The sequence below is a fragment of the Uranotaenia lowii genome, chromosome 3, assembly GCF_029784155.1.
Source record: "Uranotaenia lowii strain MFRU-FL chromosome 3, ASM2978415v1, whole genome shotgun sequence".
Classification (NCBI taxonomy): Eukaryota; Metazoa; Arthropoda; class Insecta; order Diptera; family Culicidae; genus Uranotaenia; species Uranotaenia lowii.
Genome location: NC_073693.1, coordinates 201,685,678 through 201,698,704, shown reverse-complemented (window position 1 = coordinate 201,698,704; position 13,027 = coordinate 201,685,678). Strand labels below are relative to the sequence as shown.

At 36.8% G+C, this 13,027-nt stretch overlaps 1 protein-coding gene across 1 annotated transcript in view; it reads right to left on the bottom strand.

Annotated features, from left to right (window-relative positions):
• LOC129758233 (serine proteinase stubble) overlaps nt 1–13,027 on the bottom strand; it is a 617,997-nt gene that overhangs the window by 153,219 nt on the left and 451,751 nt on the right. Inside the window, exons 8-11 of the mRNA XM_055755703.1 lie at nt 12,242–12,593; nt 11,628–11,920; nt 4,207–4,352; nt 3,708–4,137 (exon numbers count right to left, since the gene is read on the bottom strand). Of these exons, the coding sequence (XP_055611678.1) occupies nt 3,708–4,137; nt 4,207–4,352; nt 11,628–11,920; nt 12,242–12,593 (1,221 nt within the window). The remainder of the gene's footprint in view (nt 1–3,707; nt 4,138–4,206; nt 4,353–11,627; nt 11,921–12,241; nt 12,594–13,027) is intronic.

Genomic DNA, 13,027 nt, shown 5'->3' with positions numbered 1-13,027 from the left:
AGCGAACGCCTCCACCGAGCAGGAGCTTGCGGTCATCGAATCGACGATAGCCTGCGGGTTGTCTCAGATGTGTTCGCTTCCGAACGCCAATGGTAGAATACTAGACCTTCTGTTTGTGAATAGACCCGATTTAGCTGATATTTTACACCCTCCAAACGCAATTTTAAATACCGATCGACATCATCATCCTACTGTTTTACGGCTCGACTATTTTTCTGATGAGCTTACGGATCCCGTTAGCGCTCATAGACTAAATCTAGATTTTATGCGCTGTGATACCGATCGTGTTATAGAAATGTTACTGGACACAAATTGGCAAATACTTTTCGAGGGTCTGAACATCGATGTTGCTGTATCAACCTTCTATGATCATATCTGGGACGCTTTACGCATTCACACGCCGCCTAAAAGATTACACCGACACCAGCCTTACAAGCTCCCTCGGTGGAATTCTGATTTACGGAGAAGCCGCAACTTAGTTCGCAAGGCCCGCAAACGCTACCTTCGTGACCGAACGGACCAAAACAAGTCAATGCTCTCAAGGCTAGAGATTGAATATTCGACTCTTCGCAACGCTGTCTTCAACCAATATATTTCTAACATCGAACGCAACGTAAAACAAGATCCTTCGACATTCTGGAAATACATCAATAGCCGCCGCCTTACTAACTGTATCCCATCGTCTGTGACGCTTCAAGGACGAACATCGGAAAGCATCAAAGAGTCAGCTGACTTGCTTGCTGATTTTTTTAGCAGCGTGTATAGCCCAGTCACTCCTGATTGTAATAATGTATACTTTGATACACTTCCTAGCTACGACATCAGTCTACCGCAACCCGTTTTCAGTGAACAAGAAGTTCTAAAAGTGCTAAATTCTCTTGATCCCTCGAAAGGATCTGGGCCTGATGGGATTCCAACGTCGCTTGTTGTAAAAATAGCTGCTTCGCTTGTCACACCGCTGTGCATGATTTTCAATCGATCGATCTCGGAAGGTACTTTTCCTACTCCTTGGAAAATCGCATCAATCTCACCGATCCATAAGTCAGGAAATGCTCATCGTGTGGAGAATTACAGGCCAATATCGATTCTTTGCTGCTTTTCCAAAGTGCTAGAAGTCCTGATATACGAGAGAATCTATTCAGCAGCCACTCCAATTCTCACCGATGTCCAGCACGGGTTTATCAAGAAACGATCAACCTTGACAAACCTAATGATCTATGCCAGCGATTTGCATTCTGCAACAGGTAAAAAACTGCAAGTGGATTCAATTTACGTAGATTTTGCCAAGGCCTTCGACAAAGTACCTCACAGAATCGTAAGAGAAAAACTTGATCGATATGGATTTCCCGAGTGGGCAACTAAATGGCTGTACTCGTATCTGCTGAACCATCAAGGCTATATAAACATTCGTGGGACTCACTCCTCCTTGTTCGACATGCCGTCTGGTGTTCCGCAGGGTAGTCATCTTGGACCGCTCATCTTCGTGATTTTTATTAACGACCTAGCTACATTCCTTCAGTCGCCGAAACTGCTGTTCGCAGATGATCTTAAAATCTACCGGACCATTGATTCGATATTGGATTGTGTTGCGCTTCAGGAGGACGTCGATCGATTATTAGTATGGTGTGGATTACACGGTATGGAAGTTAACGCCAAAAAATGTAAGTGCATAAGCTTTTTTAGGACCAGAGCCTCTGTTGTCTACGACTACGGTTTGAGTGCCACCTCTCTCGAAAGAGTAACCTTTATTAAAGACCTCGGAATAACGTTTGACCAAAAGCTCTCATTTGTTCAACACACCGCGACTACTGCCGCCAAAGCCTTTGCTTTGCTCGGCTTCCTGCGGCGGAATACACTCAGCTTTGAGGACCCGTATGCTCTGAAAACAGTTTTTTGCTCATTGGTACGCAGTGTTCTGGAATACGCAGTACCAGTCTGGGCACCCTACCACTCTGTCCACAGCGAAAGGCTCGAAAGGATTCAGAAAAAATTCCTCCGCTACGCACTGCGTCGATTGCCATGGCAAGATCCCGTACGGTTACCACCCTATTCTGAGAGGTGTGCCTTGCTATCAATGACATCTTTGAGCCAAAGAAGAACTTTTCTACAGCGCACCTTCGTGTACGACATCTTGACTAATGCCGTTGACTGCCCGCAATTGCTCCAGAGATTGAACATATTCGTTCCAGCCATCAAACCATGTTTTGGCTGCCAAGAAGCAGGACAGTGTTCGGACAGAATCACCCCCTCTTTCGATGTTGTGAAGTTTTCAATGCTGTTTCTCACTTGTTTGACTATCATGTTACTAAATCTAAGTTTAAATGTGCAATCCGTGACGTCACCTAACTTAATTGCTATGTAATTTAATTATAAGCTAATCTTAAGCAATCAGTCTGTATGACAATAGTCAAAGACTTCAGAAATAAATAAATACAGCAGCCACAATTTGCTTGGGAGAAACACCCAGGAGCTAAATAGAACCTCGTTTGAAACCCGACGGTGTGGTGCCGAGATGTCAAAATTAGGTGCCATTATAGCTTTGACACCTGACCACTGCTTATATTCTAATACATCCACAAAAACCTGTCTACAAAAAGGGAGACAAGAGAGATGTTAGCAACTACCGTTGAATCTCAGCTCGATGCGCGATATCCAAACTCTTGGATCTGCTCGTTTTGGATCTTATTTTCCCGTTTAAAAAGCTTCTCATTTCGAATGACTAACATGAATTCATGCCAAAACAATCCAAGACTACAAGCTTCACATCTTTCGTCCAAAACTGCTTTGCCAGGAAAACCCAAACTGACGCCATTTATACTGATCTCTGTGCTGCGTTCGACAATAAGTCAACCATGATATTGCTATCGCAAAGCTCGGGTGCTTAGCGTTCTGTGGTTTCCTACTGGATTAGTTCCGGAGTTGTTTAACGGGACGGAAATTATCCGTTCGAACTACCATTTTCCAGCAATTCCCAGACTCCTCTGGAGTGCCCAAAGGAAGCCATTTAGCACAGTAAATTTTTGAAGGCTCTCTCGCTTCTCGGCGGCACGAAACTTGCTTATGCTGTTGACCTGAAACTTTTTCATGCCATAAACGACAAAGACAACATGTAGAAGCAGCAGTTCTCCCTTTTTTCTCACTGATGCGACTTGAACTGCTTGCCTTTTAACCGCAGTAATTGTTCGGTTATAACGTTTTTCCGTAAGCGACACACTCTTTATGCGGAGAACATTCTTGGAGACGAAACTGCTTTTTTCTATTATCATTAAATTGTGACGTGTTTTCCTTTTTAATTTTGATGGATTTATTTCATATTCTTCATGCGGCTGCTGAGTTTGTCCTACTCAAATCTGACAATGAGAAATAGAATAGGTTAAACTCGTTTACGTAGTTTTTCGGAGATAAAAATCATGTAAGTCTTAAAGAACTCAAACTGGATCATTTCATAAAACATCCATAAAAAATGGCAAATCAGCAAAAATTTTTTTGAAAATTGTTCATGGTTACTAACTTTTGCCATTGAATGTATAAGCAAACAAGGCCTAGGTTGATCCGATGATCAATTCTCTCTACCTTCTCTCTACCCTTCATTATGTTTAAGAATTCTTCAAATCGGCATGCTGCCAAACTCTCTTGTTAAACAAGCTTGAATCCTCTGCTACAATTAAAACTAATAAAAAGGGGAATGATCTGTTCACACTACTCACCAAAATTTCGTGCGGCCGTGATAGTGTCCCGTCCGGGTGCCACCGTATACATTTCGTTGGACGACGAAATTTCTTCGCCGCCGATCACAGATGAACTTGATGAGGACCCAGCCCCTGGCGACAGGCTCTGGTTATTGCTACTTAGACTATTGCTTCCGCTAAAACTACTACTACTACTGCTAAGCAAGCTGGCATTGACGGCCGCCAGCAGATCGCTGGACACCGGAACCGGGGCCGATGTCGAGGGACGGTGATGAGCCGGCAGATCCGGCACCAGCGAAATGGCCGTCGAACCTACATTGCCGACGGCCGACGCCGGAGGAATCACCGGAAACGGGACCGGCCTTCGTTTGGTAGTTTGGTTAATAATACTAATTTGGGTGCTAGTAGTATACCTATCAGTAGTGGTAGTTGGTTTGGTCGGCTTGGCCTAAGAAAGAATTGAGAAAACACAGTTTTTGTTAGCGTTTAAGAATTCAAATATCAACGTATGACCTACCGATGGTTTTGGTTTTAAAACAGTACTTTGAATGTTGTTCGAAATCGATAGGATCGGTTTCTTGGACGGTTTGCTCGGCTTTGGTGGCCTCGTTTTCGTGATGAAACTTGGCTCGGTAGTTGCCTGCCAATGCGTCGTAAAAATGCCTGAAAGTATTAAAAAACGAAGGAATGAGAGAAATTGGTCAGTTACTAGGCTTACAGATTACTATGAAATATTGATACTTATTTAGTTCTTATTTTTATTCACATTTTCTATTATTGTGAACTTAAAAGAATTTTTGGTTCGAAAATACTTTTCACGGACACTTCAAATTTGGAACTCACCACATATTGATGGTTAGATATGATCCCTTTATCAACGGTCGTACCATCATAATGATGAATTAGTTTAGAAAAAGCATTGGGTTTGCAGTTGCCCGCATAAACGGGACAAGTTTAAACACCGATTTTTTTCTACAAAACTGTCTTTTTCTTTTCTCAACATTTTTTTTTTTATTTTTTTACTTTCAGTTATATGCTATTGAAAATTTGAATTCTCTTCAAACTTTTGAAGCTACGTTCAATGCTTTTGAAGAATTTAGATCGGTTGAGAAATAAAGAAGTAACATCGGGGTAAATGAAATGATGTATGTGACGCAACGAAAACTGTGTCGTAGAACAAATTGTTTGTTCATTTTAGGGGCCATTCAAATATTACGTAACGCAGTTTTCGATCAATTTCAATCCCCCTCTCCATCACGTTAAACATTTTATCAGATGTTCTATCCCATATCCACAAAGTGTAACAAGCTGCTAAACTCCCTCCCCCTGAACGCGTTACGTAATATTTTAATAATCCCTGACGTATTCGTGTTTTTATTGCGTCTTTGTACACTTTCGTGTTACACTCATTGCATACTTTGATGAGATAACACTTAGAATTTTAGGTTATTTACAAACCTTTATAGCTTTTTTCATTATAATTCTAATCGAGGTGTTTATCATGATATAAGCTTTAATAAAACATGCATTTAAAACCAATCACTATTGATTATCATCCCGGAGGATATAAATTCCGTACAAAAAAAGATCACTATTGAACTAAAATAACTGATGAAAAAACAGTGCAGCATTCTCTTTTCGTAAAGATCGCTCGTAAAATTACAAAACGCATTAATATTGCGATTTTTCTTTCAATTCATAACCAACGGTTTGACAAAATTTCGTCAAATTCCTTCGTTAAACAGAACATAAATCTTCGAAACTGTAAAAAATTTTGAAAAGTCACCTAATGTGTCGAAGGAAAAAACTTCTAATGTCTGCAAATTAAAGGTTAACTTAGGGTTACCAAATTCCGCAATGCTAAAAAGAGTACAATGAAAAAAAAAAAATCCAAGAGAGTAAGGAAAAAACAGAGTTATTTAAAGTCATTCAAATACTGGCAATGTGTTGGGAGTAAAAGGTATGACTAAGCATCCCAGATATTCTGCTTTTTCAAGAAAAAAAATGAGAAAAATCCCGGTCCGGCACGGTTGCCCAGGTATCGAGGAAAAATGCCCGGATTTATCCAAAATCTAAGCAAAACTCTAACTAGAACCACTTTTTTTTTACATAATGTAAAAAATGTTTCATCGAAATACACGTGCAAACATTTTTTGAAAATGTAAAATTTGAATTAAACATCGCTGATGTGACTCAATAAAAAATATTTTTTTTATGTGAAAATTTTTCCGTTTTTTCTTTTGAAATTGCATGAGAAAAGCCTGGATTCAGGTCAGATTTTCCCGAGTATTGTTCGGGTTTTCTAATTAAAAAATTTAAAATCTAATGTCCGGATTTTGCTAGGTTTTGGGTAAAAATGCCCGAATCTGCCCGGACCGAATACTCTCGAAAAAATTCTGGAAAGCTTAGGCATGACGTATATGATGATTATATATTTTCTCATATATTTTTTTTAATCATTAAAAAGAAAAAAGTCAGTGACTGACTGACTGAATATTCCTATTTGGATTATTCGAATGAAAAGAAGTATTTGATGCTTTGCTGACAAACTTCATCAAACCCGATATAATACTTGATTTCAAGAAGAGATTTTAGGCGCGAATAATTCTTTTGAACAACTAACATGTTAGATTTGTGCGCTACGAAGCATTTGAGCATATTGCTTATGTGCTCTTTTTTAACTGTTTGAGAGTTTATTGCATACTCTAAGGCGTTTATTGCGCTCACTGTAAATTACGATTCAAAGATGCCTTTATGAATACGAGATGTTTAGGTAAGGTATTGCAAATTTTTGTAAGTTGTATTTCTTTCGTATTTCTTGAATATATGTGGTAAACATACTTCATATACTGAAACAAACAAGGTCATTTTTCTGATTAAATGGCTCTAATAAAAAAAAAATACATTTCGTAACATTTCACGAAAAGAAGAGTACGCCCATTTTTCGATCGATTTCGATTAAAAGAGTACGTATGGTAACCCTAATTCTTGTAGTCAAGTTTGGTTTGTTAACGTTAATTCATTCCTGAAATAACTTCCTTCAACTTTTCCCCAACTTGTTTGTTGAATATTTCTTACTACAACCTTTTTTTTCTAAAACTTCTTATGCTTTAAAACAATAATTTTCGTAAAGATTAGAGTAAAAACAGAAACCTCCTCTATTATATAGTGTGTTGTTTTGAAAATTCCGACAGCACACTGCAATTTCGACGAAATTTGTTCTGCAGTGTTCAATACTGGCCAGTTGGCTTATCTTTGGGATCAATTTTTAGAACGCAATCTCCTTCAATGACCCAAAGAAAGTCTGATATCATCATCTCCTTTCCATCAATTTATGCATTTTGACTTTTAAATCCTTAGTGGATTTGGTTTGGCTTCAGTTCTGTAGAATACATAGATTCAAAAAAGATAAAAATGTGCTAGTACTATCCGATTTTTTTAAACATCTGGAAGCCATATTTTTTCGCTGAAAAATTCACAAAAGTTCAGTTTTATCTTTGAAGAAACATTTGTTTAACGGAAAACTAGATTTAAAGTACTTTTTCGTTTGTATTTCCACACATTTCAACTTATTTTTTCCTAAATTTTGAAACATATGAAGACTACCTCATAGCTATAGTTGAATATACTTTTTGTGTAAAATTGTTATATCATTGATTGAGATATTCCAACTGTTACAAAAATTAAACTTGTTACATATTTGCCGATTTGGTGTCGTTTTTTCCCAGCCTCTCCTTTAGACGGGGTTTAAACATATTTCTTCTCTTCCACCTAATCAAGTTTTTTTTTCTCAAAAATCAACCCTGAATGGTAGTAACTTTCGGACCAAACTATCAATAATTCTTTATGAGGCATAACAAATAATGACTTAATAAAAAACCCGATTTAATACACTTAACAGTGGATTGGAGCCTTTCTAACAGAGTGTAAGATATATTTGGAAATATATAAAATAATATAGAATACACATGATAGATTCCTTCCCTCTGCATCATATAAGTATGATTTCAGATATTCAAACAAGAAAAATTCCGATCTCAATATAAAAAAATGATGCATAGTACGTTTTTTGGGGAAAAGCGAACTGGTATGTAAGGAGTTCATTTTATGTATGGAAAGAATGGTATTTAAACAGTTGAATTTCTAAGTCGCTGAAATGGTGCCGTGGTAGCAACCAGAACTTTCACGATGCTGGTCACGGTTCGAATCTTACTGTTTTTTTATGCTTTTTTTGCTGAATAAGTAAAACCAACTACAATATTGATGGATAGCCGTGACACGTAGCCTAGCATGATACCTTTTTTAGAGCTCAACCATGCATAAAAGAAAAAATTCTCACAAAAGCAGGGGAAAGTAATATGACTATTAAATGATTAATCTCATTCTGAAAACTAAATCTAAAATCTTACTCTGATTCTAAAGTTTGAATTTTGAGTTACAGCACTTAGTCTAATATTTGAATATAATTTCCAATTTCAAATTCCAGGTTGATCTTTAATCCGAATTCTTAATCAGAATTCTAAATCTGAATTCTCAATCTGAATTCTGAATCTGAACTCAGAATTTGAATTATGAATCTGAATTCTGAATTAAAATTCAGAATTAAGATTTTAGAATTAAGAATTTAGAATTCAGAATTCAGAATTCAGAATTCTGGATTCTGAATTCTCAATTCAAAATTTTGAATTTTGAATTCTTAATTTTAATTCTGAATCTAAATTCTAAATCTGTATTCTGTATCTGAATTCTGTATCTGAATCTGGAATCTGGATTCTAAATCTGAATCTGAATTCTAATTCTGGATTCTGAATCTGAATTCTGAATCTGATAAAGATGGATAGAAAAATGAAGAGAAAAGAGCAAAAGAACATTTTTGCAAGGAAAACTTATAAACGCACACCATACTTTACACCGCAACATCAATCATTATAAATTTTCAATTCCGATATTCTTTCTCCGAGAATCTAAATTTTCACCGATATGCTGAAAATAAATTTACAAAAATCTGAATTCTGAATCTGAATTCAAAATCTTAATTCTGATTGTGAATTCTGAATTTGAATTCTAAATCTGAATTCTGAATCTGAATCTAAATTCTGAATCTGAATTCAGAATCTGAATTCTGAATCTGAATTCTGAATCTGAATTCTGAATTCTGAATTCTGAATCTGAATTCTGAATCTGAATTCTGAATCTGAATTCTGAATCTGAATTCTGAATCTGAATTCTGAATCTGAATTCTGAATCTGAATTCTGAATCTGAATTCTGAATCTGAATTCTGAATCTGAATTCTGAATCTGAATTCTGAATCTGAATTCTGAATCTGAATTCTGAATCTGAATTCTGAATCTGAATTCTGAATCTGAATTCTGAATCTGAATTCTGAATCTGAATTCTGAATCTGAATTCTGAATCTGAATTCTGAATCTGAATTCTGAATCTGAATTCTGAATCTGAATTCTGAATCTGAATTCTGAATCTGAATTCTGAATCTGAATTCTGAATCTGAATTCTGAATCTGAATTCTGAATCTGAATTCTGAATCTGAATTCTGAATCTGAATTCTGAATCTGAATTCTGAATCTGAATTCTGAATCTGAATTCTGAATCTGAATTCTGAATCTGAATTCTGAATCTGAATTCTGAATCTGAATTCTGAATCTGAATTCTGAATCTGAATTCTGAATCTGAATTCTGAATCTGAATTCTGAATCTGAATTCTGAATCTGAATTCTGAATCTGAATTCTGAATCTGAATTCTGAATCTGAATTCTGAATCTGAATTCTGAATCTGAATTCTGAATCTGAATTCTGAATCTGAATTCTGAATCTGAATTCTGAATCTGAATTCTGAATCTGAATTCTGAATCTGAGTTTTTAATCTGAATTCTGAATCTGAATTCTAAATCTGAATTCTGAATCTGAATATGAGTTTTGAATCTGAATTTTGAATTCTGAATTCTGAATCCTGAATTCTGATTCCTAAACCTGTATTCTGAATTTGAAAACTGAATCTGAATTCTGCCTCTGAAATTGAATTTAAATTATGTATGAGTATGTAGAAATGAAAAAAAAAACATAAATTCATTCTTCAACACGGGTAAAAAAAACGAAGGTCATAAAATCTTCATATAAATTCCCCCCCCCCCCCCCCCCCCCCCCCCAACGCAGTTTTCTGTACGGCGCTGCATTTTGTTGACACCCGGCATGGCTATAGACACTATAATTTCTTATATGAAATTATAGTGTCTAATAGGCATGGCGGACTCTGAAGGAAACGCCCATCCGCCATTTGCTGCATTGAAAAGCAAGAAGTGTAAGATATAAACACTGTTGCCGTATTTGCCCCAGCAGACTGAGAAACTGCCCAGACCACGGTGCGTTTTAGTAATGCCTTTTACGTATTTGAGTTTGAGCCACTCTTTGTCAAGCGTGCTGATGGTTTATTGGATAGCGTTTGCGCCTTGGGATCTGAAGGTTTTGGTTCGTTTCCCTAGTCAATAAATTTTATATTTTTATTTTGATTATCTCTAATTTATAAATGATTGCTGGTGCTGCTGCTTCGAGGCGCCACTAGCAACTTTTTTTTTTATGCCATAATAAGTATGATATGTATTTCGTAAAGAAAACGGTTTCAACTATTTTGTTTTTTTTCCCGTTTTTGAAAGTGTTGTGTAGAAAAAAAAATGCATTCTTTTGAGACTAAAATCATTTTAATTGTGCAGCCCAGTTTCGCAAAAACGTTCTTGACATTTTTAAAATGGCACATACAAATCTACGGACATCAACAGAACTCGTCGAGCTGATTCGATAGGTACCTATAAAGGTATGTCTAAGACCCATAATTAATGATCTCTCAAATCGACCGATAACCAAACCTTTCTGTTAAAAAGGCAAAAAATGGTGCATGTCCACTTTTTTCATGTTTTTTAACTTCTTTAAGCTGTAACTTTTTAAAACTGCTTATCAAACAGTTGCCATTAATGTGGATTGTTATATCAACGTGGTTTAAAGTACAAAAAGTAAGTTAAAATAATGATGGGCTTGGTATTATGCCGATTGAAGTGAACCCCTTCTGAAGACGGATTTGGGCTTTAGCGAGTAAATTTAATAAAATAATGCCAAAATTCCAAACTTTATTTATAATAAGCATTTGAAATATTGTGCAAAATACTTTTCATATCGTCGTACAACGTCTTATTACGTTCATGAAAATTTCACCATTAGTAAAACAACCAGGTTATGTTGAGTGGTCCGAAATAAGTCCCTAAGGAATTAAGTAGGAGCTATTTCCGACATGGGTCAAATTGCTATCAAAACCAGGTTTTTCGAGCTTGCAAACTAGTTTTGAAGTGTTTTATCATAGCTGTGAACATGTTTGTAGTTGTTAAATTCACCACAACTATGCATAAAATTTTTTGAAAGTTGACTCCAATAATGGCACGTCCTACTGAAATGGGTTTGATTTGGCCCAACTGTGAAAATTCAATGGATACTTTATTTTCAATTTTATTCTCCTTATCATCTTATTCAAATAGAATGTTACTTATGATTAGAATCATAAGAAATAGTTTTAACTATATTTGTTCAAAATTTTTATGATTATAATGATTTATGTGGGGAAATATTGGAAAAAAGCTGAAAGGTGGTCCAAAAAAAATACCCGGTCCAAAATAAGTCCGTTATCCTATAGCAAGTCTGGTGAAATTCTCACGCTTAGAATTTATAACCAAAATCATTGAAAAAGTTTTTACAAATGACTTTTTGCAACGCTGGAATGGGTCATATATATTGTATCAAATATATTGGCGGCTAAATTGATATCATGATCTTTATAACGGTCTTTCTAGCAACAACCATGCGTTCCCTTGAAAACCTCAATCGACTTTTTCAAAGCGTTACCCTGAAAAAACGTAACGTCTAGCAAGGACACTCACCTGTCGACATACTACTGGCCGCCATCTCCAGGTCGTTTTGCTGCGCTGGCGTCGATAAGGTAGAGTGTTTATTTACAGTGCCCTCTGTGGGCTTTTGACTAAAGTGTTGACTGCTGGCAGCGCCACTGCCGCCAAAATTGTTGCTGTTGCTGCTACTGCTGACGAAATTGTTGCTCGACGAATGCGGGGGCGGCTTGTGGTGATTTGGATGATGATGCGATGGCCGGATCACCAAAGTGCCGCCGTTTCCCGGCCGATAGATTGTGGTAAAGCCGTTACTACTGACAAAAGTACTGTTTGTAGTCGGAAATTAATTTCGAAGGGGTTGGGGTCAGCGACAAGCAGGTTGGTTTGGTTTGGTTTTCGGTTTCGTTGGGGCAGGGCAGGTACACACCGATGGAATGAGATAAACACAGAAAAATGCATGGGAATCAATTAATTTGGTGGCGTTTTTTTGATAAGGATAAGTGGAATTGTTAACATCGAACAGTTACAATGAGTGAACAAGTTAATAGATAAAATGCTGGAATGTTAAACATTTTCAAAGCAAACAATTTTTGTGAAGTTATAAAATTAAAGATAATAATTAAGAACTGAAAAAGTTTTCAAATGACCTTGGCTTCGGCGGCTTGTACTTGTTTGGCTTCGGTCGGTAGGTGACCGTCTGGTGGAAGTTCTGCGGGATCACGTTGTCGGTGAGATTGTGGGAGCAGCAGGATCCGAACATGAACGAATCCACACAAACGCCGACATGCTGGCCCTCGGAGCGGATGCATTCCCACACGAACATACAGGTGCCCTCGATTCCATTGACCGAGCACGGTTTCGGGTTGATCTTGAAGTTGCCGTTGCTGCTCTGACTAGTGCTGACTCCTTGGGTCGTCAACGCGGCCATCCAACAGGTGACTACCAGTAGAATTGATGGACGCCATCGACTCCACATCGTGGTGGAGCTTCTCGGAGTGCCTGGAATTGAAGAGAAATAAGAAAAAAATCGTTAAGTTGAATTTATTTTTAATTAAAGATTAATAATAAGTTTCACTAAATCAGAACAGAGATAAATTATTTGAACAGGGTAAGATGCGACAATTGTTATGCTAGTTATTTAAATAATTCATTCTCATAGAAAATGAATTGCGTGATTACGCAATACATGTATAAATTTCAACAATCTTCTATGCCGTAAAAAGCTACATATATCGACTTTTTCATCCTGTACCAACACTGTTGGTGTAAAAATATTTTTCGGGAAATCATCAATTTTTTTAGATATTTTTTTTTCAATTCAGTTACCTATCTGGGATAAGATGCAACAAATGCAAATCAAAGTGACACCTTGTTTATCTCGTTCCAGATACTGGAATATGGTTTTGAATCACATTTTTTTCAAATTAAAATTT